This window comes from Bos indicus x Bos taurus, chromosome 18, assembly GCF_003369695.1.
Source record: "Bos indicus x Bos taurus breed Angus x Brahman F1 hybrid chromosome 18, Bos_hybrid_MaternalHap_v2.0, whole genome shotgun sequence".
Taxonomy (NCBI): domain Eukaryota; kingdom Metazoa; phylum Chordata; class Mammalia; order Artiodactyla; family Bovidae; genus Bos; species Bos indicus x Bos taurus.
The window spans coordinates 57,416,781-57,441,547 of NC_040093.1; the positions used below are offsets into that span (position 1 = coordinate 57,416,781).

General features: G+C 51.2%; 1 protein-coding gene across 1 annotated transcript in view; it reads right to left on the minus strand.

Moving 5' to 3' along the window:
* Positions 1–24,767, minus strand: part of PLCG2 (phospholipase C gamma 2) — a 159,991-nt gene that overhangs the window by 90,059 nt on the left and 45,165 nt on the right. The window contains exons 3-4 of the mRNA XM_027513943.1: positions 2,545–2,688; positions 553–646 (exon numbers count right to left, since the gene is read on the minus strand). Coding sequence (XP_027369744.1) covers positions 553–646; positions 2,545–2,688 — 238 coding nt within the window. The remainder of the gene's footprint in view (positions 1–552; positions 647–2,544; positions 2,689–24,767) is intronic.

Here is a 24,767-nt window from a genome sequence, read left to right on the forward strand (position 1 = left end):
AGCAGCCCCGTGGACTCACAGAGGCTGGATTCTTTAAATCCCTCTGGTGCTCTCTGTTAACCTCCCGAAAAGCTGGTAAGACAAACGGTTGAGATCAGAGGGCTCCAGTTCGCTGGATGGACAGCAGTTCACACACGAGTCCCACCCCACACCAATGACACTGATAGACAGTCCTGAGAAGGCCCTCGTCAAGCGAGGAGGAAAATCCCAGACCTCGAACCCAAGGTCCTCCCATCAGTCAGCTTAATCTCCTCTTAAATCCTCTGAGAATTAAGCCTCAGGCCCTCCCCTTAGACCCGACACCAGGACAAGTTTCTGTCTCAATCCCAGTGCACTTCTCACCCAGGAAGAACAAGGCCCAAGGAGATGGGAGGCTCTTCTGGAAGATGTTGGAGTGTCCACAGCCACTACTGGACACCTACTGCATACAGGGCACTCCAGGAGCCTCCAAGATGAAATGTCTCCTTTTCCTTTGTTTCGCCATACCGGCTAGAGGGAGCAGAACAGTCGCCCGAGTGAGCGAATACGGAGAGAAACAGGCAAAACCATTACCTCTCGATGATGGTGGGGGTGGACGCGCTCATCACTTCCTGGTGTAAGATCTTCAGGCCAGACAGCCACTTAGCGGCATCCTCCTTCGAGTCGGCTGGAGACAGGAGGGGCCAGAAATGCTGTGTCACTCCCTGGGAAGATCTCTGCTTGGAGTCTCCCTCCCCACACAGACCACGGGGATGGGAGGAACCTGTGTTGGTTCCTGGGACCTGCTTTTTGCCCACGGTGAGCCTCCTACAGCAGGAGTGACAAGCCGGTAGAGCTTTAGCTTTCGTCCTATACTAACGAACAAGAGGCAGAACTCAGGACAACTTGGACCACAATCCTGAGAGCCCTCGGCACCTCCCTTGTTTCCCGTCAAGGCCAGAGAGAGGGCCACCAAGTAGGCGAGGCTGCTGCCTGTAAGGGAAGCAGCAATGAGTGGTGGGTAAGAGCTTGGCATCAACCCCAAGGCCCACTGTAGTGTTTCAGGGCTGTGTGATGTTCAGCTGGTTACTCAACCTCCCTGTGCCTCATTTCCTCATCATAAAATGCAGCTGGCAATGCAAACGCCTGGTCCCGCTATTAAACATCTTTTCACACCGCCAGGGGCCTTGTTAGCCTGGAGAGAGCATGCTGAGGTCTCTGCTCTCATTCTTCCCGGCAGATGAAGAGAAAGGTATGGCTAGGAAGGCTGAAGGAAAGAAGCCGGGATCCACCCATCAAGCTGGCGTCCTGGGCTCCACATCTTGCTTGGGCTTTCACGGCCTCCCTACCAAGAAGAGCATCCAGGCCTCAGCCTGCAGCCGGGCGAAGTGGACAAAGCTCTGAAGGTTCAGGGTCATGGACGCCTCTCTCCTGCCGTCTCTGCCTCCTGCCACACCCCTCCATCAGACATTCACCCATCACCTCCCACATCTGGCTTACTATTTCCCTCCTCCAAGCCTGGCACATGCAATGCTCTCTCCCTGGACCATCCTCTCTCTTTCCTCACAACTCCTACTGATGCCTCAAAACCCAGTTTAAAAAGTCACCTCCCCAGCAAAGCCTTCCAGGGAGTTACGTACCATGTATTCCTCCAGCACGCTGTATTACGTTTGGACTTCGGCTCCTATCAGAGAGAACTCTAAGTTCCTGTCCACATGTCTGTCTCCCCAAGTAGACTGTGAGCTCCTTAAAGGTGACAACTGGGTCTTATGTCTCATTACAGCCCCACGGACATCTAGCACAACCCAGAACAGAGCATATGCTCAACAGATGCCTGATGAAAGCATGAATGAGCAATTAAACCAATGAGAGTCATCGGGCCTGAAATTAAAAGTCCCTAATGCTACTCAGCTTCCACAGTTTCCACTCACTTTGGTTTACTTTTAATGCTATTTATTTTCTCCCTTGTCTACCATGATTTTATATCAAGTTCTAAGTCAAGAAATTCTGGGGTTAGACCTGAAGGTAGCTATAAGCTTCTGCCCCTGAGCCAAGCGCCTGAGCTTTTTCAGTTCTTCTCCCGGCCAAAGGCCCCTTTGACTTTCTGGCGGATTCACGAGGAGGACCAGACATCGCACCTCCAGACCGTGTCTATGTGTGTGCACTGCGTGTGTGCATGTATGCATGTATGAGACAGAAGGTTTCAGGATCGTTCCTTCAGATCAGCTAAGCCGAGTAAATCGTGCAGGCCACGCTCGGCTGGACAAAAAAATGTAACCTGCCTTCAGTTCTCAGCACAGCATGAGCCAAACGGGCCCTTAACGTAATCCTTTCAACCTCTCCACGAGGTCAGCACGAGGATGAACTGGGTCCTGTTTTACAGCTGAGCAAACTGTAGCTCAGAGAGGTGGAGTAGCTTACTCAAAGCCACACAGCTAGAAAGAGGCAGGGTCAGGGATTCGAAATCGGGATGCCCCAAACACGCATTAGCAGGGGGGCAGGGGTGGGCATCCCGCTGGAGCGCTCTCTTGGAAGCTTGGAAGGAAGCCGAGGCGCGGGGCGGGGACGCGCACGGCGGGCGCCCACCTGCCAGGCTGAGTGTGCTGAGGATAAACTGGGAGCCGTACAGGACGGTGAAGCAGCATTCTTCCTTCTGGCGGACCGCTTTCGCGCGCTCGAAATCCTTGGAGCTCTTCCCCGGCCGGATCTCCTTTATCTCCATGATGTCCACTGAAGGAAAAGCAACAGCAGCCGGTCAGAAGCTGGACGTCACCCCATCTGAGGCTGCCGCCACGTGCCTGCACCCCAGAGACACCCCGCCCGGCTCTTCACTGTCCAGAGTGAAGACAAGCTCGACCAGCCCCGAGGCCCTGCCCGTTCACAGCTTTATGTGCAAATAATGAAATGCATGTGGTTCTCAGGCACTCGGTGCTGGGAGAGCTGTCGTGCAGCAATGCTGAGAGTCGCTCAGTCGCGTCTGACTCTTGGCAACCCTATGGACTGTAGTGTAGCCCGCCAGGCTCCTCTGTCCATGGGATTCTTCAGGCAAGAATACTGCAGTGGGTTGCCATTCCCTTCTCCAGGGGATCTCCCTGACCCAGGGATTGAACCCAGGTCTCCCACACTGCAGGCAGATTCTTTACTGTCTGAGTCACTGGGGAAGCCCTAGATGACAGAAAAAGAGGAAATTCATCCTCCCTAGAACCCCAGCCACAGGACTCCGACCTTCTCCTGGGCAAAGGTCAGGACGGCCCCTGACTCAAAGGTGAGCCCCTCCCCTCACAGGATGGCCGTTTGTTGCATGAGGGACCCTGCTCCTATCTCAGGAGGTCCAGTGAACTAAGGAGTGTCACAAAGAGACAAGTCCATCGATCCCTTCCTCCTTTTCTTCTGTCAGAAAAGTACCTTTTCCTGGGATGCACCCACTTCACACACCTGAGATGAAGATGGTCCACCCCCCTCCCACCACAACAGGCCAAAGGAGGGGCCCAGGGGCCCAGAAATGACCAAGGCATCCCACCTCGTGGTCAGGATTCAGGGAGGAGCACACGGCCTAAGCTGGGCCCGTCAGCATCCTCCCAGGGCTTGCTTGGCCAAAGCCATTCATCACATTTCTCCTGCTGCTGCTGCAGGCTGAGGAAACATGAGTCGAGGGGTAGCAGGGTCCGTGCTGCTGGGCACACGGAAGGCAAAATGACTCAGCCCTGATGCACTATCAAACTCCTGGGTCCGTTTGGGCTTGAAGCCTCTTCTGCATTGGAATACGCTATCTATGTGACCTAATCAATTCTTTTTAGCTTTGGTTAGTGGGAAATTTCTGTCGCATGCAACCATAAGAATCCTGGGACATATACCTCTGTTATTGCACTGAACAGAGAAACAGCAAAGAGAGGTATTTCTAGAAATGAGAGGGTAGGAAGGAGACCTCAGCTTTGACCTGGAGTCCAAGAAGCAAACAGACCCAAGTGAACCAGGGCATTTTAGAGTCAGAGTTGAAGTAGCAGTAAAGGTTCAAAGCTGTTCACACATAACACTGAAATGAGACATGTGTGTGCTCAGTCATGTTCAACTCTTTGCGACCCCGTGGACTACAGCCCACCAGGCTCCTCTGTCCATGGGATTCTCCACTCAAGAATACTAAAGTGGGTTGCCATTTCCTCCTCCAGGGGATCATCCCGACCCAGGGATCAAACCTGAATCTCTTGCATCTCCTGCATTGGTAGGTGGATTTTCTACAGAATCTCTGCAGTATCTCTACAGTATCTCTGCAGAAGAGGCGAGATACTTAAATTAGAGGAGGAAGGGGTGGAATGAACTAAAGGCTTTCCACTGTCTTACCATGGATCTAGCCAGACTGAAAACAGTTTGGAGGACAAGAGTCATGAAGTAAAGTGAAAAAACTTTAAATAAACAGCATTTATTCTGCACTCTGTGTGTGGTGGTGGTGGTTACACAAGTCTATACATGTGATAAAATTCCTTAAAACTCTTCAAACAAACCAAAACTGAGTCCACATAAAAAAATGATGAAAACTCATTATGGCCTGACCACTCAGCCATAAAACAGAACAAAATTATACCATTTGCAGCAACTTGGATGCAACTAGAGATTAGCATAGTAAGTGGAATAAATCAGAAAGAGAGAGAGAAATACTACATGGCATCACTCACATGGGCTTTCTCGGTAACTCAGTGGTAGAGCGTCCACCAGCTACGCAGGAGACACTGCACAGTTTGATCCCCGCGCTGGGAAGATCCCCTGGAGGAGGAAATGGCAACCCACTCCAGGATTCTTGCCTGGGAAATCCCATGGACAGAAGAGCCTGGCGGACTACAGTCCAGGAGGGCTGCAAAGAGTCAGACACGACTGAGCGACGGAGCACGCGCACATCACATACATGTGAAATCTAAAATACGACACAAAGGAACCTCTCTATGAAACAGAATCAGAATCAGGGACACGAGAGAACAGACTGGGTTGCCAAAGGAGAGGGTGTGAGAGAGAGCTGCACTGGGAGCCTGGGGTTAGCAGATGCAAACTGGTAACACAGAATGAATGACTACAAGGTCCTGCTGTAGAGCACAGGGAACTACATCCAGTATCCTGTGATAAGTCACAGTGAAAAAGAATGTATATACATGTATAAACGAGTCACTCTGCTGTACAGCAGTAACTGACATAACAGTGTAACTCAATTATACTTCAATAAAAGATAAAAAAGTAACTAATTATGGTTTTTATTTTATTTTTTAACTTTACAATATTGTATTGGTTTTGCCATATATCAAAATGAATCTGCCATGTGTTCCCCATCCTGAACCCTCCTCCCTCCCCATACCATCCCTCTGGGTCGTCCCAGTGCACCAGCCCCAAGCATCCAGTATCGTACATCGAACCTGGACCGGCGACTTGTTTCATATATGATATTATACGTATTTCAATGCCATTCTCCCAAATCATCACACCCTCTCCCTCTCCCACAGAGTCCAAAAGACTGTTCTATACATCGGTGTCTCTTTTGCTGTTTCGTATACAGGGTTATTGTTACCATCTTTCTAAATTCCATATATATGCGTTAGTATACTGTATTGGTGTTTTTCTTTCTGGCTTACTTCACTCTGTATAATAGGCTCCAGTTTCATCCACCTCATTAGAACTGATTCAAATGTATTCTTTTTAATGGCTGAGTAATACTCCATTGTTAATTATGATTTAAGAACATTTTACCAGCTCAGTTTCCTGGGTTTGATAACTATGGTTATGAAAAATGTTTTCATGGGGGGAAATTAGGTGAATGGCACACAGAAACTTTGTGTGATTTGAATCTACAATTTTTTTCAAGCCAAAAAAAAGTTTTTGAGACACTTAGCAATTATGAATGGCCCTAGTATTGGGGGGGTCTCTAAACCTTGCAGGGTAGAGAGGTGGGAGGTATAATCCCACCCTTCATCCAACCCTGAAACCAGGGAATCTTATCTTTTCTTCTTATCCTCATTCCTCAAAAGCCAAGAACAAAACACAGAGACTTTGTGTGCGCTCAGACCCACCACCTTCTGAGAGGTCAGATCAGCAGGGCTGATCTACCTGCTTTAGCGGTTATCTGGGAACATCTAAGGTATTAAGGTCTGTTCTCAGAAATCAGTTACTCACCCACCCAGCCAGTCAAGAGTCTAGCGACTTTAAGCAAATACTCTTTTTTTTCCCCCATAGTTAGTCTAGCAATGATTATCTAACCATTCTCTTTCCCCATAAAATATTGCTAAGAGGGAATTTCTGAACTGGCCTACTGTGAGCTTTTTTCCTTACAGCAAAATTATAATAAACATACGATTGTTAAAAGGGGAAGGGGACAGGGACTTCCCTGGCAGTCCAGTGGTTAAGAATCGGCCTTCCAATGCAGAGAGCACTGGTTCGATCCCCGGTCAGGGAACTAAGATCCCACATGCCACATGGTGTGCCCGAATAAATATTTTTTAAAAAAAAGAGGAAGGAGAGAGTGATGGGGACAATGGGACAGACCTCAAGATGGGACAGAGTGAGAGACCGAGGGAGACAGACACGCACAGATATGAACACACACAAACAGGGTCAACCAGGGTCAGGGACAACCACACACAGAGAGGAGACAAGCTACCCAGACGGGGAGGGCGAGACGACCGCGCAACACGCAAAGAGAGAAAGAGGGGCCTCCCCGGTGGGCCGGCGGTTAAGAATCCGCCCTCCAATGCAGCGGGCACTGGTTTAATCTGTGGTCCGGGAACCAAGATCCCACACATCACAGAGCAACTAAGCCCATGCCCTCCGGGGTCCACGCACCAAAATTACTGAGTTCACAGGGCTGCAACACAGAGCCCACGTGCCACAACTAAGACCCAGACAAATAAATATTTTTTTAAAAGAGAAAACAGGAAATGGGAAGAGAATGAAACACAACAGCTACTCTGATGACATAAACAGCCTCAATGACCCCTGCACCACCGCCCCTCACTTCACTGCAAGGGAGCACCCTTTGGAGGCCAGCCCTGTCCCAGGAGACGGCTGCAGGTGTCTGCCCTCATCAGCAGGACTGGACACCTCCATGACGTCATCCTGATCGCTCCCCTCTTTGCCCAGATAAGTACTGGCCTATTCATCATACCTCTGGTAAGACCATGCTTTCTCCTTTGGAGCCTCCCGTCCATTATCAAAGGTCAGCTGACTATTTGTGTGGGTCTCTTTCTGGTCTCTCTTCTGTTCCATGGGTCTGTTATTTCCCTGATTGCCCTGATAACTGTGACTTTACTGTACGTCTCAGCGTGAGGCTGCAGCCCCGTCTGACTTTGCCCTATGCCACTGCACTGGCTGTCAGGTGTCCCGCCTCTCCATATGAACTGTAGGGTCAGGCTGTCACTGTCTACAGAAGAGCCTGCTAGGATATTGATGGAGACTGTGTTGACGACCCTCGGTTGCAGAGAACTGACATATCGAGTCTTTCTATCCATGAACATGGGGTATTGATTCATCACACTTTGTCAGCCAGACAATCCCCTGAATGTACACAGTCCTGGCCCCCAACGGTCTTACAGACACACTGAGTTCAACCGTGAGAATACAAATCCAAGCAATGATAATCACATACAGCTCTCCCAGAGCACACACTGTAACGCCAGGCACACTGCCAGTGCTTTGCACGAGTCATCGGTTGGTTCCCCGGAAAGCTCCTCACCAGCACCATCTGCAATCACAGGTTCATCTGTTTACTGCCCATCCGCTCTCCCCTCCAAGCCCCAGCAGGACAAGGGTCGTGTCCGTCCTGTGCACGGCCGCCTACGTCAGAGCCTGGCTTGGAGCACAGACTCAGACTGCGGCACAAGAAATGAGAAGGTCTCCCAGGTGGCTTGGCTTGGCTTCCCCCAGAAGCAGATTCTGAGACCGCGATTTGAGCATATGCAGTTGCCCCGGGAGCAGATGCTAGGGAACACCGGCAGAGGCACAGGGAAGCAAGACAGTTGCTATGTTACCAAGCTGGTACCCCAGGGGCAGTGGGAGCTGACCCCACGGGGATTAAGAGCCCCCTTAGAGGCTGCCCCATGGAGGAGGGAGGGAGCTGGGGTATCTATCCCCCAACTTACACCTGCTATAGGTCGACAACTGCTTCTGGAGGCCTTAACCCCCCCAGGCCTTGAGCAGAGGGCTGCAGTGTTCAGAGCAAAGTGCCTTCAATGTGCATCAGTGACCACTCTAGCATAAGGGTCAGCCCACAGCATCCTCTGCTGAGTCAGCTTATCAATCCGGTGGTTTCTGCGCTGTGTGTGCTCAGCTGCTAAATCGTGTCCTCACAACCCCACGGACTGTAGCCCACCAGGCTCCCCTGTCCATGGAATTCTCCAGGCAAGAATACTGGAGCGAGTTGCCATTTCCTTCTCCAGGGGATCTTCCCGACCCAGGGGTTGACCCTGACTCTTCTAAGTCCCCTGTGCTGGCAAGCAGATTCTTTACCACTGAGCCTCCTGGGAAGCCGGTAGTTTCTGTGCTACCCTCATGGAACTCGGGGATCAGATGCATCAAAGTTGCAGTGTCTCCAGTTCAAGCAGAACAGTGGGGGATGTGGACAGGCCCCAATTATTGACAAGAACAGCATCTCTGGGCTCCCCGAGTAGAGCTGCTGCGTGGAGACAGGATGAGATGTTACCACTTCTATACATTTTGCAGCCCTGAAGGTATCCTGAACTACAGAAATCAGTGCACTCTCTCTCTCACTCACTCTCTTAAAATAACAGCTTTTTTAAGATACAGTCCAAGACTTCCCTGGTGCTAGAGCAGTTAAGAATCCCGCCAACGCAGGGCACAGGAGTTCGATCCCTGGTCTGGGAAGAACCCCCAGGCCGCAGGGCAACTAGAACCACGCACCACAACTACTGCATCCGTGTGCTGCAGCTGCCAGACCGCACACTGGAGCCTGCGCACAACCAGGGAAGCCAGCAGTGAGGAGCCCCGCACCACAGGAAGAGGCACCACTGGAGAGAGCCCGCACGCGGCAAGGAGACCCAGCACAAAAGAGCAGTTCACATGCCATAGTTCACGTGCCATCCACTGAGAGCAAACAATTCATGGCTTCTAGTAGATTCACAGACGCATGCAGCCACCGGAGTCAACGTTAGAATGTTTTCATCTCCACGGAAAGAAGCCCATGCCCTTCAGGCTCCACGTCCCCACCAGCCCATCCCCACCAGCCCCTGGAAACCACTCATCCACTTTTAGTCTACACACAGTTGCCGTTCTGGACGTTACATAGAAACGGAACCAGAGGACACACAGTCTTCTTTCCGGGTCTGGCTTTTCCATTCACTTCTGTCCGTGGTTCCTCCATGTTGCAGCACGTGTCATTCTTATGAATGAATAACATCCCATCATACGAATCTTTTCTAACCATTTGTCCACTGATGGGCATTTGGGTTCTTCCACCTTTGGCTTGTAAATACTACAGTTCTGAACATGCGCGTGCAGGCTTCTGTTTGAACGCCTATTTTCAGTGATCTTGGGTGTCTGGTAGCAGCGGAAACTGGTCCCCTATCGTTTACACCCTCAGGGCCGCAAGTGTAATGGTGACATGCCCCCTTCACACGACAAGGCTGACCAGCCACCAATGCGGGGCAGCAGTGGCTCACACGTAGGTGGACAGTCACCTGTCTGTGTGGGCCGGTGGCTGGGCCTCCATGAGCCACCACCAAGTCCTTCAAAACAGGCACGACCACCTTCCAGGCATTCTGGGCGAGCAGGGGCCACCTCCAGAGATACAGGGGTACCCACTGTCTGGCCACCCCTTGAATACCTGGAGCCCCAGGAAGGAAATCCCTGACCAGTGCAAGTGGCTTTCTATTGGTGATCTGCAGAGTCTGATTCTTAAAGAGAAAGAAATATGAGACCACCTGACCTGCCTCCTGAGAAATCTGTATGCAGGTCAGGAAGCAACAGTTAGAACTGGACATGAAACAACAGACTGGTTCCAAATAGGAAAAGGAATATGTCAAGGCTGTGTATTGTTACCCTGCTTATTTAACTTATATGCAGAGTACATCATGAGAAACGCTGGGCTGGACGAAGCACAAGCTGAAATCAAGACTGCTGGGAGAAATATCAATTACCTCAGATATGCAGATGACACCACCCTTATGGCAGAAAGTGAAGAAGAATTAAAGAGCCTCTTGATGAAAGTGAAAGAGGAGAGTGAAAATGTTGGCTTAAAACTCAACATTCAGAAAACTAAAATCATGGCATCTGGTCCCATCATTTCATGGCAAATAGATGGGGAAACAGTGGGAAACAGTGTCAGACTTTATTTTTGGGGGCTCCAAAATCACTGCAGATGGTGACTGCAGCCATGAAATTAAAAGACAAAAACTTATGACCAACCTAGACAGCATATTAACAAGCAAAGACATTACTTTGCCAACAAAGGTCTGTCTAGTCAAGGCTATGGTTTTTCCAGTAGTCATGTATGGATGTGAGAGTTGGACTGTGAAGAAAGCTGAAGGCTGAAGAATTGATGCTTTTGAACTGTGGTGTTGGAGAAGACTCTTGAGAGTCCCTTGGACTGCAAGGAGATGCAACCAGTCCATCCTAAAGGAACTCAGTCCTGAATATTCATTGGAAGGACTGATGTTGAAGCTGAAACTCCAATACTTTGGCCACCTGATGTGAAGAACTGACTCATTGGAAAAGAGCCTGATGCTGGGAAAGACTGAAGGCGGGAGGAGAATGGGATGACAGAGGATGAGATGGTTGGATGGAATCACCGACTCAACAGACATGAGTTTGAGTAAACTCCGTGAGCCGGTGGTAGACAGGGAGGCCTGGCGTGCTGAAGTCCACAGGGTCACAGAGTCAGACACGACTGAGAGACTGAACTGAACTGAACTGAAGAGGCTGCAGGAGCCCTTTGGGCATTTTTGTTGACATGCCCAGCACTTGATCTTACATCACACGGGGCAGCGGGGCACCTTCCTTATTGAAGGGTGGTCCCACTGACTCAGGGGTGTGAGTCAGCAAGGTGGGTAACACTGGCTGCACTCAGCCAGGTTAACCCCAAAGTGCCTTTCCGACCTGCACTGGGAATAAAACCCCAGTGCTAGGGATGCAAATCCACATGTCCCCAAGGGTCTCCCAGGTGTGGGAGACTTGTGTGTGGATCCACACGTATGTACACACATGTGCATGCACATACTGTATACAGGTTCCTATTGCTATTCAAACGCTCACATGTGAGTATCTACTGTACGACGCAGATGCTGGGAAAGACTGAGGGTGAGAGAAGAAGGGGGCGACAGACAATGAGATGGATGGATGGCATCACTGACTCAATGGGCATGACTTGGAGCAAACTGCAGGAGGTGGTGGAAGACAGGAAAGCCTGGCATGCTGCAGTCCATGGGGTTGCGAAGAGTCGGAAATGACTTAGCGACTGAACAACAACATACAGGCTTTCACCTGAAACACACCACCTGGACCGCGCACGCCTGCCAGAGGGGCTCACGGGCAGGCACCTGTGAGAGTGTCCTGCGCGTCCGTCTGCCTTGCAGAGGAGCACAGCCAGCGCTCCTGGTGGCGGAAATCGTCATGCAGCAAACCAGCGCCCTGCCACCCCAGTCCACCTCAGGGTTTACTTCTGGCAAGCCAACTCCCAACCAGAGTCCAATTTAGATACTCTCTTTGGTATTTTTAACAGGCGATTTCACCGTCGCTTCTATTGAGTTACAAAGTAGTTACACGACAGAAACAAAAAATCAAAATTCAGAACCAGCACTGTACAGCATCATATACAGGAGTAACAAGGTCATCAGAGCATCAAATCATTCCGTGTTCGCTGCTGTCGATGCTCTATATTCTTGCAGAAATATTTGACGGGCTGGTTTTTAGGTGCTTACGGGTATTAAGCAATACTGCGGAAATGGTTGGGTTTTTTTCAAGCTGTTGGTGATGCGCCCCAACTCGTATTCACGTAACAGGACGTAACACCCTATCCCAAGAAAGACTCTCTCCTTTGCGTCTTCAGGGATGCGCTAGGCTCGGCGAAGGAGAGGTGCTTTTATTTGTATGTGTGCGAGTGTGTGTAAAGTGTGAGAAGAGGTTTAAAAAAAAAGAGAGAGGTTCCCACCAATTTGCTGACAGCAGGGGTGACTCACAGGAAGGGTGATGGGCAACCAGTGGCCGGGGGACCTTGACCTGCGTGGGCGGGAGTTTTGGCCAAGGGCTCAGGCAGAGCACAGACTCGACTACCGAGTGGGCTCCGGGGGCCGGGGGTGCTCATGTGGTCGGGCTCTGCAGCCGCGCTTCCTGCTTGAAGAAGCGAGATGACACAGCCACAGAGGCGAGGTCTCTGCACAGCCCCCTTCCCGGCATCACACCGGGTCTTCCCCAAGTCTGGCCACCACTACCCACCCATCACCTGCACTTGGGGTTTTTGTGCCCTGTGTCTGCTGTCCCCATGACCCTGCTTTTTGACTCCTGTTTCCTTCCTCCTCTCACTCTTGACTCTGGGCTGCTCTTAGGCTGCCTCCCGTGCCAGGAACCTCCTCCTTCCCTCACCTGGCCTTCTCCCATCTCCTCACCCGACCTCAGATGGCACCACCCGCCAACGAGGTTAACAGAACACCTTCAAGGAAGCTCCAGGTGTAACAGAGGGGAAAAGAGACAGACCAGGCTCAGGCACCTCCCTGCACATGCCCACTGTCCCCCTTTCCATCTTTCAGTCATTCAACCAACTGGGTGGGGAGTGAGCAGCCCGCTGAGTGCCAGGGAAGAAACCGACAGGCACAGTCCCTGTCCTCAGAAACTCTGAGGCTGGAAAGAGGGACAGACCCTGAGCAGATTGGCACATGAGTGCGTAAACCTCCCACTCAGCTAAACACCGCAAAGGAGCAAGATCAAGTCTACATGGGGGCTTCGGCCCAGCAAGGGGAAGAAAGGCTACTCGAGGCTGTGAGCATCCCGGCTGAGTTCTGAAGGCTGGAGTTATCCTGTGAGGGGGTTGAGGGGAAGCCCTGGAAGGAGTCTGGACTGCAGAGACCCCGGTTCCAAGCCCAGCTCTACTCCCCAGCGACACCTGCGAGCCTGGGCGAGTCACCTCCCTTCTCCCTTCAGCTGCACGCACGGTGCTAACAGCAGCACCTTCCCTGAGCTGCTCTGCAAATGAGACGAAATGGCAGTCAGCACACATCGTGGTGGCCCCCAGAGGTCTCAGAGCCAGGGTTAGCTGAGCTGCTGGGATGAACGTTCTTTCACGGCATCTCTCACCAACACCGTTGCCACCGCTGGTGGTTTCGCTTTGTCTCAGTGTTGCTCTGTCTCAGTGAAGGACCCTGCTTTAAAAAGCCAAAGGGCACGGGGTTACTTTGATAAATAACCGAGATGCACCACGGAACACGCAGTTACAGGACGTGCACGTGGGGCGCAGGAAGAGTCCAACTCCACAAAAATCGAGGCGACACGGCTTCAGCTTCCACGCTGTGACCCCCAGCTATGCGCCTGGGGAGGAGTTCCTTTATTCTGACTTGGCCTCTACCTTCTCATGGGTGCAGTGGGGAAATAACATCCATCCCATAGGTAGATATACCTGAAAGAACTTGGTAAAATGTCAAAAAGATGAGTTTTTGATATTAAAAATTATTTTGGGATCTTCCCTGGTACAGTCCAATGGCTAAGACTCTGCGCTCCCAACATCGGGGGGCCCAGGTTCAATCCCTGGCCAGGGAACTAGAGTCCGCATGCCACAACTAAGACCCACCACAGCCAAATAAATAAATATTCAAAAAATTATTTTAAAGGCTAGAGATGGGGAGTGAGGGGGGCTGCTCTCCTCTTCCTTGTTGAAGAAAGCAGCATGCAATGGATGAGATGGCGCTGACACCCAGCTAAGGACATTCGCCTCCTGCTTCCACAGAGACTTTTCCAGAAAAACAACACTCAAACATCAGGCTGTTCACGGAAGGCTCTGCATCCATGCAGGAATGTTTGAAGGGCCGATTTATGGGTGTTTAAGAGTGTGAAGTGATCCTGGAGAAACTGACCGGCCTTCTCTTACCCTCGGGGACTCCCTCTCCCCTAGAGACGAGGGAACGCTCTCTGGCAGGAGAATCTGGGAGAAGGAACCCGGCTTGCCCAACTCAGGCTGCTTATCCAGCTCTGGTCCAACCCACCCCCTAGGAACCATATGCCCGGCCCCACTCCCTGTGGCTCGGAGTGGGCATCCAACAGAGCCCAGGGTGAGCGGGTCAGGGGTCAGAGAGCAGTGCTAAACCAGGTTCTCGGGGCAGCTCAAACACAGAGCAAATCTTCCCATAGCCCGTTATGAGTGACCTGGGTGTCAGTTCTTAATCGTGTCCGAACTCAGGAGGAGATGACAGAAAGAGAAGCCTTATGAGCTGGCCACCAAAACATCAAACACCAAGCATCAAATACAGCTCTCTCAGTATTCACTGTTTCAGTGTCACTTGAATTTGATGTCTCCTCTCTCCTGCTGAAAACGAAACGAGAATGATCCCACATGTCTGATGTGGGGGATGACTTTAACAGTATCTACGTTCTTTTTATGTCTTAACTGTGGTGTGTATTTTTCCAATTCATATTGAAACACATCTAGCAGCCTCTAAACTGTGAGCTCAAAGTTCCTTCTACACAAATTTAAGTTTGAAAAAGTTGATTTTAAAATATGTATTAGGTATAGAAAACAGGTGGTATGAAGATACGACAAAAATCATTAAGGCATTAAAAGGAAGCTCACTCCTTTATGTGTGCGTGGCCTAATCAAATTTTAATTTTCTTTGCTTTAAACCCAGTACTGGGGCTTCCCTGGTGGTCCAGTGGTTAAATTTTTGCCTTCCAATGCAGGGAGTGGGGATTCGATCCCTGGCCAGGAAACTAAGATCCCATATGGCCAAAAAAGCCACATCAAACAACAGAAGCAATATTGTAACAAACTCAATGAGGACTTTAAAAGTGGTCCACATCAAAAAGAATCTTAAATAAACCCAGCACTGTGAATCAAAATTGCATAGAAGGCCTTGATTGTACCAAGACTATCTACAGATCTTTCCCCTCATTGCACTGACCAACTTGGGGTCTGGAGTTTTTTGGAACCATATGTGCTTCTGACACTATTTCTCAAATGCCATCTGATAAGTCTGCCGTATGGCATGGTGCTGGTACCGTTTGTCTAATATTTATCTTTAAATCAACTTGCCTTTTCATCTGAGTATTCTGAGTTTCCGGAGAAGGCGATGGCACCCCACTCCAGTACTCTTGCCTGGAAAATCCCATGGATGGAGGAGCCTGGTGGGCTGCAGTTCCACAGGGTCGTGTAGAGTCAGACACGACTGAGCAACTTCACTTTCACTTTTCACTTTCGTGCATTGGAGAAGGAAATGGCAACCCACTCCAGTGTTCTTGCCTGGAGAATCCCAGGGACGGTGGGGCCTGGTGGGCTGCCGTCTATGGGGTCGCACAGAGACGGACACGACTGAAGCGACTTAGCAGCAGCAGCAGCATTCTGAGTTTATGTTTTAGGTAAAAAGAAAACCAGTCCCATCCAATGTATATCATGGTGGTGGTAGTCGCTAAGTCGTGTCCAACTCTTTTTCGACCCCATGGACCTCCAGGCTCCTCTGTCCATGGGATTTCCCAATCAAGAATACTGGAGTGGGCTGCCAATTCCTCCTCCACGGGATCTTCCCAACCCAGGGATTAAATCCAAGTCTCCTGTACTGGCAGGCGGGTTCTTTACCACCGAGCCACCTGGGTGGTATATCATCGGAACTGTAAAATAATGCAGCCAGTAGAAACGGGACAATATTATTAACATTCTGCCTATAAATAGTTGATGCCAAAGCAAACCCTTGGGTGCTTCTGAGTTATAAGAGGAGAGAGCAGTTATTAGACAGCGTGAGGCCAAGTTCACCGTAGTCAGACTCACAGAAGGACACAGAAGCAGAGCAGTGGTTACCTCATGGGGACAGTGACCACAGAGCTAGACATGTGTAAATTTGAGCTCATGCTCACCTCACTTGCATTTTTTCCCATAGCTAAGTTATACCTTATTGAAGAAAACTTAGGCCTTTCAAAATGAAACGTGTCAAAATTTTAGAAATGGAGGTAGGTGTGGTTATTAAGAGGCATGCTGATGGCAATGAACTTCGATGTCTTGTCTGTGGTAGGGGATGCAGAAGTCTATCCATGGGATAAAACTGTACAGAGTTAACACATAAATGCATACAGAGTATAAGGAAGACCGGGGACTTCTCTGTGGCTAAGTCTCTGTGGTCCTGTGGCTAAGACTCTGTGCTCCCGATGCAGGGAGCCCAGCTTTGATCCCTGGTCCGAGAACTAGATCCCACATGCCGCAACTAAGACCAGCACAGCCAAATAAATAAATATTAAAAATAAAAGGGAAACTGGGGACATCGGCGTGAGACCGGCCGAGAACTGATCAGGGCCAGCGTGCTGGCTGTGACGTCACATTACAACTTTGCAGGGTGTTATTAGTCCTGGGGGAAACTGAGTACAGTCCACACACAGATGATCCTCTGAAGACCTCAATAAAAGCTTCAGTTAAAAATACAGAGTATTAAAAAAGAAACAAACCAACCGTGCTAGTACCACACAGATGTTCTCCTTGACGTGCTCAGAAAGACCAGAAAAGAACTTTGGAGGGAAGGGTGTTTCCAGCACCGGCTCCCGCCCCCGGGGCCTGAGTCAGTCTCCCGGGGGGCGCTGCGGACAGCACCCCTCACCCCTCCCTGCGGACTGCTCCTCTCTCCACCAGGATCCATACTATTTCTAGCCAGACCACAAATAGAGGCACATGGGGCTGCCTGATAGCCAGTCACAGACCCAGAGGAAGTGGGCTGCAGGGCCCGCGACGGGGCCCAGCCTGGGGGCCTCCCGTTCTGCAAAGGCCAGGGACGGCTGCCAAGAACATAACTTCAGTGAACGTCCGCAAGGAGCCCGAGCACTCAGCACCTGCGGAAGGACAGCGTGAACTCCCGTGACAACAGCCTCTCGTCCCATCACCCCTCCCCGACCTCAGTCCAACCAGCATGCGCGCACGCTCAGTTGCTCCGACGTGTCCGACCCTTTGCGACCCCATGGGCTGTAGCCCTTCAGGCTCCTCTGTCCATGGGCTCGGGCAGGCAGCTCACCCTTTGTGTCAGACGGTTCTTTTCTTATCATTTTTTTTTAACAGGAAAAGAAAGGTTCTGAGAATACACAACTATCTCAAATTTGACCACTTTGTGTAGAGAAAATTCTCGAGGTGGATTGATGTTGAATCCTCCAGTGGAAAATGCTGGCCCTCATCTTTCTACCAGGGACCTCTTGGCTTCAGTGGAAATCCAACAGGCACAAAAGGACAGGAAAGCCACATTCACAGAAACACCAAGTACGGCCGGCCAGGCACCACACCAGAGATTCTGACACGTGCGTGTGAGCAGAGATCGTCATCTGTGTTCCAAAGATGGGGAAACTAAGAGATTCATGACTTTCTAAGGCCACCACCAGGCTTCCCAGGTAGCCCAGTGGTAAAGAACCCACTTGCCAAGCAGGAGACACAGGTTTGATGCCTGGGTTGGGAAGATCCCCCGGAGGAGGGCATGGCAACCCACTCCAGTATTCTTGCCTAGAGAACCCCAAGGACAGAGGAGCCTGGTGGGCTACAGTCCATGGGGTCACAAAGAGTCAGACATGGCTTAGTGACCAAACGGCAGCAAACGAGGTCACCACCACCCTGGTGCAGCCAGGACTTGAACCCTGGCAGACTGCCTCCCAGCAGGCGGTCTTAACCACTCCTCAGGGAAGGCCAGCTCCTCTCCTGGGAAGACCCCCGGCCTGCTCAGATCTCCCCCAGCCCAGCTGTGTCCCACAGGGTCCTTCGTCTCAGGAACACCCTTGCTCGGATCCCAGCTCCGAAACCCCTACATATAGGCAGCAGCAACTCTGACAGGCCATTGTCCACCAGCCACGGATGACACTCGGCATCCGCCACCTCAGAGGGGCCTCCTGCAGCCCTAAGGGGTGAGTGGCCACTGTTATCAGCACCCCGTTTTGCAGAGGAGGACACAGACCGGCAGGCTGGGCGACCCAGTCCAAGCCCCGCCAGTGCAGCTCCAGCACTACCCAGGCAGGCTCCCAGTTCCACCAGCAGAAGAAGGGAGCCCTGCCAAGGTCAAGACCCAGGGTCAAAACACCCGAGCTGGACAGTTAACAGACAGGACCCTTCTTAGGAAATCTTTATTAGGGCCAGAGCTGAGCTCACCGGCTCCCTAACCCTCCCAACCCCAGGAACAAACCCCCATCTTCCAGACTCAACTTGGGAAGGTGAGGTCATCCCCTCACGGCCACCTGGCCGGCCGGACCGTGACGTCAAAGGCAGCAGGGTATGACAGGGCGTGACCCCCCACGTGTGAAATGGGGTGTTGCACAGAGAAAGCCCGCCGCCCAGGGGAGCCTGCCTCTCTCCTCTCCCCACTTCTGTTTCGGGGGGTGGGCTGCTCCCATGATGGTCTCTAGGAAAACCTTTAGGGTGAACAGGACAGATACTGACTCAAGGGGGCTCTTTGAAGGCAAGTCTTGGCGGGCTTTGGAGAGAGATGCCAGAAGCACTCAGGGCTCCCGATGCCAAGCTCAGCCCCTGAAGGAGATGGCAGAGACGCCTTTTCACCCTGCTGTTGATCAGGACAGGCCAGGGGTCGCCAGCAGAACACTCTCCCAGTCTCCAGCAGGGCCTGGGCCATGTTGGCGACAAAAAGGGCTCAGATGCCTAGGGACCCGACTGACAGAGCCACAGTCAAGGGGAAGGGCCCCAAGGGACGTGGGCAGCCTGCAAGGGAAAGCCCGGCTCTTCCCAGAGCCGAGCCGACCCAGGGCCCCAGGGGGTGAACACAGCCGGGGAGCAGGAAACGGCATTCATCTGGCTGGGCCCCGAGTAGACGGCCCCCTCCTCCGGGAGGCCTTCCCTTCCTCTTCTCAACTTCCCCTTTCCTGGTCCTCACTACACTTTTGGTAACGACTCGCTGCTCTGCTTTACTGCTATGGCCTTGACCCGGGCCCTGGCCCCGGGAGAGCGGGGCCCCCTGGGAGCCTCCAGAGAGTTACTGGCAGGGATGCCGGACCTCCAGGCGCGGGGGTGTGGGGGTGCTCGCTAGGCACCCGTGGGCTCCCCTGCCAGTCCCAACACGGGAAGCCCAGTTCTGCCTCCCTGTTCAGCTTTGCAGGCATGAGGTCTGACCCTCACAACGCCCTCCATTGAATCGATGTCAGACTGCCCCATGAAGTCTGACTAAACTGGCCAGGTCTGCTCAAAGAGGAAAAGAAAATCGTGTGTCAGGAAATATTCCTTTACCCCCTGGTTGCTCCACCTGAGGATTATTCCTAAAAAGCAGCTATCACATGGAACGCAGGCCGGGAGAGGGGTGCCCACTGTCTGTTAGCACCCCAGGAATGATGCTAAGAGCCCCCCAGGAGGAACAGGGTGTCAGGCACTGTGTGCATCTCCTCCTCTAAGGAGCCATCAGACCACCACCATATTATCGTGATTACTCCCGTTTAACGGAGGGGAAGACTGAGGCTGAAAGACAAGAAAGCCCGCAGTCTGTTAACTATCTCAAGGCTCCCAGGCCCCATGGTGGGACATGACCCGCCCCAGCAAGACAGCTGCCTACAGATGTGGGTCCCTTCTGCAGGGGCGGAGAAGGGGCCTGCGGCCCCTGCTTTGCCTTTGCAAATGAGTTTTCACTGTGGTTAGCAAGCCAGCCCTTCATTTCCCCACTAGGCTCAGAGTTTTGCAAACCAAGGCTGGGGGGGGAGGTGGCAGTTCCTGTTACAACGAGCTAGAAGGTGAGAGTCTTCCTTCCCCTTCGGAGAGGGCAGGATGGGGGCAAGAGGGTCCCCCCAGCACTCCAGGCCAGGCAGGTTCACCTGCGTCCTCCTGGCACAAGGATCCCATGTCCAGCCCGGGGCTATGAGCGCTTGTCTGACTTCACACCCCAGAACGGAAACCCACAGCCTGCCTCCTCTTTGCAGCATCTGCCAGGGAGTCGGCCTGGGCTCCCAGCTGGAGCTTGGGTCAGCGGATGGCCAAGTCCCTGCCCCACAGTCACGCCACCCACACCCCCACCAGCTCCCAACCCCCCCCAGAGAAGAGACACAATTAAGTTGGGTCGGGCTCATGGAGGGGATGTGGGGATTGAAGGAGAAGACAGCTCATGACACAGAGCTGCATCTGACCCAGTGTTAAATGCCTGCTGCTGTCATCTCAGGTCACCCCAGCAAGGGGAACACCCGTCAGCAGAGGTGCCGAGGGTCTAGGGCCCGGCACAGGGTGGGGGCTGGAGATCCAAACAGACCAAATCCCTGCCCTCAAGGAAGGACATTCTAAGGAGGCTGACAGATAAATCCACATACATTATATCTGCCATCCAGGATGGCATCAACAGATCAATGGACATGAGTCTGACCAAACTCCAGGAGATAATGGAGGACAGGGAAGCCTGGAGTGCTACAGTCCATGGGGTTTCAAAGAGTAGGACACGACTGAATGACTGAACAACAACATTATGCCTGCTAGTGAGAAGGGCTACAAGAATTAAACCAAAGCAGAGTGAGGCCCAGGGCTTCTCAGATGGCGCGGTGGTAAAGAACCCACCTGCCAATGCAGAAGACGCAAGAGACATGGGTTTGATCCCTGGGTTGGGAAGATCCTCTGGAGGAGGGCACGGCAACCGGCTCCACCCAGTACTCTTGCCTGGAGAATCCCATGGACAGAGGAGCCTGGTGGGCTGCAGTCCATGGGGTCGCAGTCAGTCAGACACGACTGAGCACACAAGCTCAGAGTGAGGCCTGGTGGGTGATGGGCAGCAGAGAAGCTTGAAGGAGATGCCCTCTAAGCTGTGGCCCGAAGAAAGCGAGGGCAGATCCGTGCGGACGTCCAGATTAAACAGCAGGGGGAAGGATGGGGGGATGGGATCGTTAGGGAGTTTTGGGGATGGATATATTTTAAATAGGATATTTTAAATGGGAAGCCAACAAGGTCCCACTGTAGAGCACAGGGAACTCTGCTCAGTGCTATGTGGCAGCCCGTGTGGGAGGGGAGTCTCGGGGAGAATGGATACATGTACACGTATGGCTGAGTCCCTTTGCTGTCCACCTGAAACTATCACAACATTGCTAATTGGCTATACCCCAATATAAAACAGAAGTTTAAATTAAAAAAAAAAAAAAAAAAAGAGCAAACAGAAGCACAAAGGAGCCAAGACGGAGCTGGGTGCGTTTTGTCCTGCACGCCACCAAGCTCTTGACATGAGGAGCAGGAGGGTGCTGAGGACACACGGCCTGTGCCCCCGGAGCCTGATGGCCCCCAGTGCCTGCCCACCTCACCTCCCCGGCCTGGACAGTCCGATCATACCAGCCCTGCCTCGGTACAGTCGGTCAGCCCACCTGCCCGGAGCACACACCTGCATGGTCTTCGCACCTGCCTGGAGCCCCATCCCAACACCTTTCTCAGCCCTCTCCACTGTCCATCCAGCTCTTCTAAGGTCCTCTGGGGTCAGCTGCGACCCACACTGGTGGTCTTGCCATGATTTATGGACGTCTACTAAAAAGCTGTCTCCCTCATTTCTGCATCCACAGCTTTCAGTGCCTGGCACCAAAGAGGGAACTCAACCAAGAGGCAACTCAACCAAGAGGCAGAACAAGGACCCTGGAGAGTGACCTGGCAATCAGCGACCACACTAGAAACACAGGCTCCCTCCCACCTGGCGATTCCACCTCCCTGGGTCCATCCACCCACACAAAACCCTACCTGTGCTGAGGGCAGTGTGGCTCACAACTGCAGAAGGGAAAGAGAATCAGTGTGCATGTTCAACACTGGAAATATGAGCAAACGGGCTTTCATCATCAATGGATCCCTCTCCATCAATTAAAAAACAGACCTATACACAGAAATGTGGATAAATCAAAACAACTCAATGCAACAGGCTGCTCTGGATGGATCCTGGAACAGAATAAGAACATCTGTGGAAAAGCTGGTAAGATCCAAATAAAGTCTGAAGTTAACAGTCATTCACTGATGTTAATTTCTTGGTTTGGGCAAATTCATCACACAACAGAAGGTGGGAGCCTGGGAGAAAGGCACATGTGAGCTCTGGATCTTTGCAACTCCTCTGTAAATCAAAAAATATTCCACGACTTCCCTGGTGGTCCAGTGGTCAGGGGTCCTGCCAATGCAAGGCACATGGGTTCCGTCCCTGCTCCAGGAAGATCCAACATTCCACGGGGCAACTGAGCCTGTGCGCCCAACTACAGAGCCTGAGCTCCACAACGAGAGAAGCCCCTGCAGTGAGAAGCCCGAGCCGCACCAGAGAGCAGCCCCCACTCACTGCAGCTGCAAGAGAGCCCACAAGCAGCAACGAAGACCCACACAGCCATAAATGAATTAAAAACACATCCTCAAAAAAGTCATTCCAAAAGCTTAGATTCAAGAAATGCTGAGCAGGGAAAAGGCTGCAAAAGTTTGAAATTTCATACAAATGGTAATGACTCCTTTAAAAGACACAAGTCAATTGTCACGGGTGCCTGTGATTCCAGTTACCCCAGGGTATAGAAAGTTAAAGACATAAAAGGGTACACACCATCATAAATGGTTATTTCTGGGAGAACTGAACTGATTTTATAGCCCTTTAACATTTAATAAAAAAGCATCTCCATGCTCCCAAAGCAGGGGGCCAGGACTCGATCCCTGGTCAGGAACCAGATCCCACATACTGCAACTAGAGATGCTGCATGCCACCACTAAGACCCAAGGCAGTTGAATAAATAAACAAATATTAAAAAAAAAAAAAACCTCAAACATGTATTTATTAAAATAATTAAACCAAAGCTCATGAATGAATGGGAAGCACAGAAGCAGGAAAAAGGGCAGAGCTAAGCCACGTGCCTCAGCATCACTAAAACCCAGATTCTGTGACGATCTGAGTCTAGACACCGTTAAGAGATTCAATGTTCACACCAGAGAATTCCCTCTAAAACCAGGCTACAGCTGCTGAGAAAACATGACACGATCTATGAAAATGCTCAATGTGCACACCCAGGAATTACACCTCCAAGAACCCATCCTGCAGAAAGAGTAGCACAGATGCATGAAGATGCTGGTACGGGGGTTTCTCTTCTGGACGGCGCCCTCCTGTCCACCAGCCGGGCACGTGAGTTAAAGAAACGACAGCGCAGCCACTGTCTGGAATACCAGGCAGCCATGAAAGGAGAATGGAACAGACCCGCGTGGACTGACGCGAAAGCTGCCCAGAGCACAGTTAAGGGAAACAGCAAGGCGCAGAGAACAGGCATCGTGTGGTCCTACTTCTGCTTAGAAAACTGTACATAAACCTATGTCCAGTGGTGGAAAATCCACCTTGAAATGCAGGGGACGTGGGTTCAATCCCTGGCTGGGGAATTAAGATCCCACATCCCATGGAGCTGCACTGCTGAGCCCATGTATTCCGGAGCCGCTCGCCACAACTAGAGTCCACGCCCCGCTGTGGAAGATCCTGCATGACACAGCTAAGACCTGACAAAGCCAGGTAAATAATTTAAAACTCCTACATACATAAGTGTGTATATGGACACATACACACATAGGAAAGACATAAAAAATTACACTAAATGGTTAATACTGGTTATCTCCAAGATGTGGGAGAAGGACAGCACATTTTTTTCCTCCCTTGCATTGTTTGAGCTTGGCTGTAAGCAGGTAAGGCTTTTGTACTAATACGGCCCCTTTATCTCAACATTTCCAGTGGCTAGCGGAAAAAACAAAAACCTAACCACATAGTAAAGGTGGAGGAATAGGTGCTTACCTGTGGTTCCGCCACACTGTGGGCTATTATGCAGCCAGTAAAAAGGGCATATTAGACTGCCTGTATCAACTGAATTGGAGATTTCCTGAGCTATTACTCAGTGACAAAAGCAAAAATAACTAAATAAATTTAAAACCCCACTCTGTACATAGATGGTCAAACTATACAGAAAAGTGAAGAGCTAGTTGGCAAGGGAGGAGGGGTGATCGGAACAATATACAGGAAACTTCTCGGAAGCACAATGTTCTTGGTCTCAATTTGACTGATGGTGACATGGTAGTTTGTCTTGTAATCATTCATTATACTAAATGATTAATCTGTGTTATTTCCAATTGGAGAAGGAAATGGCAACCCACTCCACTATTCTTGCCTGGAAAATCCCATGGACAGAGAAGCCTGGCGGGCTACAGTCCGTGGGACCGCAAAGAGTCAGACATGACTGAGAAACGAAGCAACAACAACAATTTCAAATATAAAAAATAAAAAAAGCTTACAGGACCCCCCCTGGCAGTACAGTGGATAAGAATCTGTCTGCCAATGCAAGGGATACGGGTTCGACCCCTGGTCTGGGAAGATTCCACACGCTGCCCATTCCAACTAAGCCCATTCGCCACAAGTACGGAGCCTGTGCTCCTCAACAAGAGACGCCACTGCAAGGAGAAGTCTGTGCACCACGATGAAGAGTAGCTGCCACTCACTGCAACCAGTAAAGGCCACTCTCAGCAACAAAGACCCAGCGCAGCCAAAAAGAAAAAAAAATTTTTTTAAGCTTAAAAACACATAGACGATGCAGAAGAGTCTCTATAATGGCCACAAGCCCATAGCTCACTGACCTCACTTCCAGCCACTCCGGTCCTCATCAACACCCTGCCCTCTTTGCCCTTTTTTTATTTAAACACATCCAATTCATATTAAAAACCTGGCCATGGGACC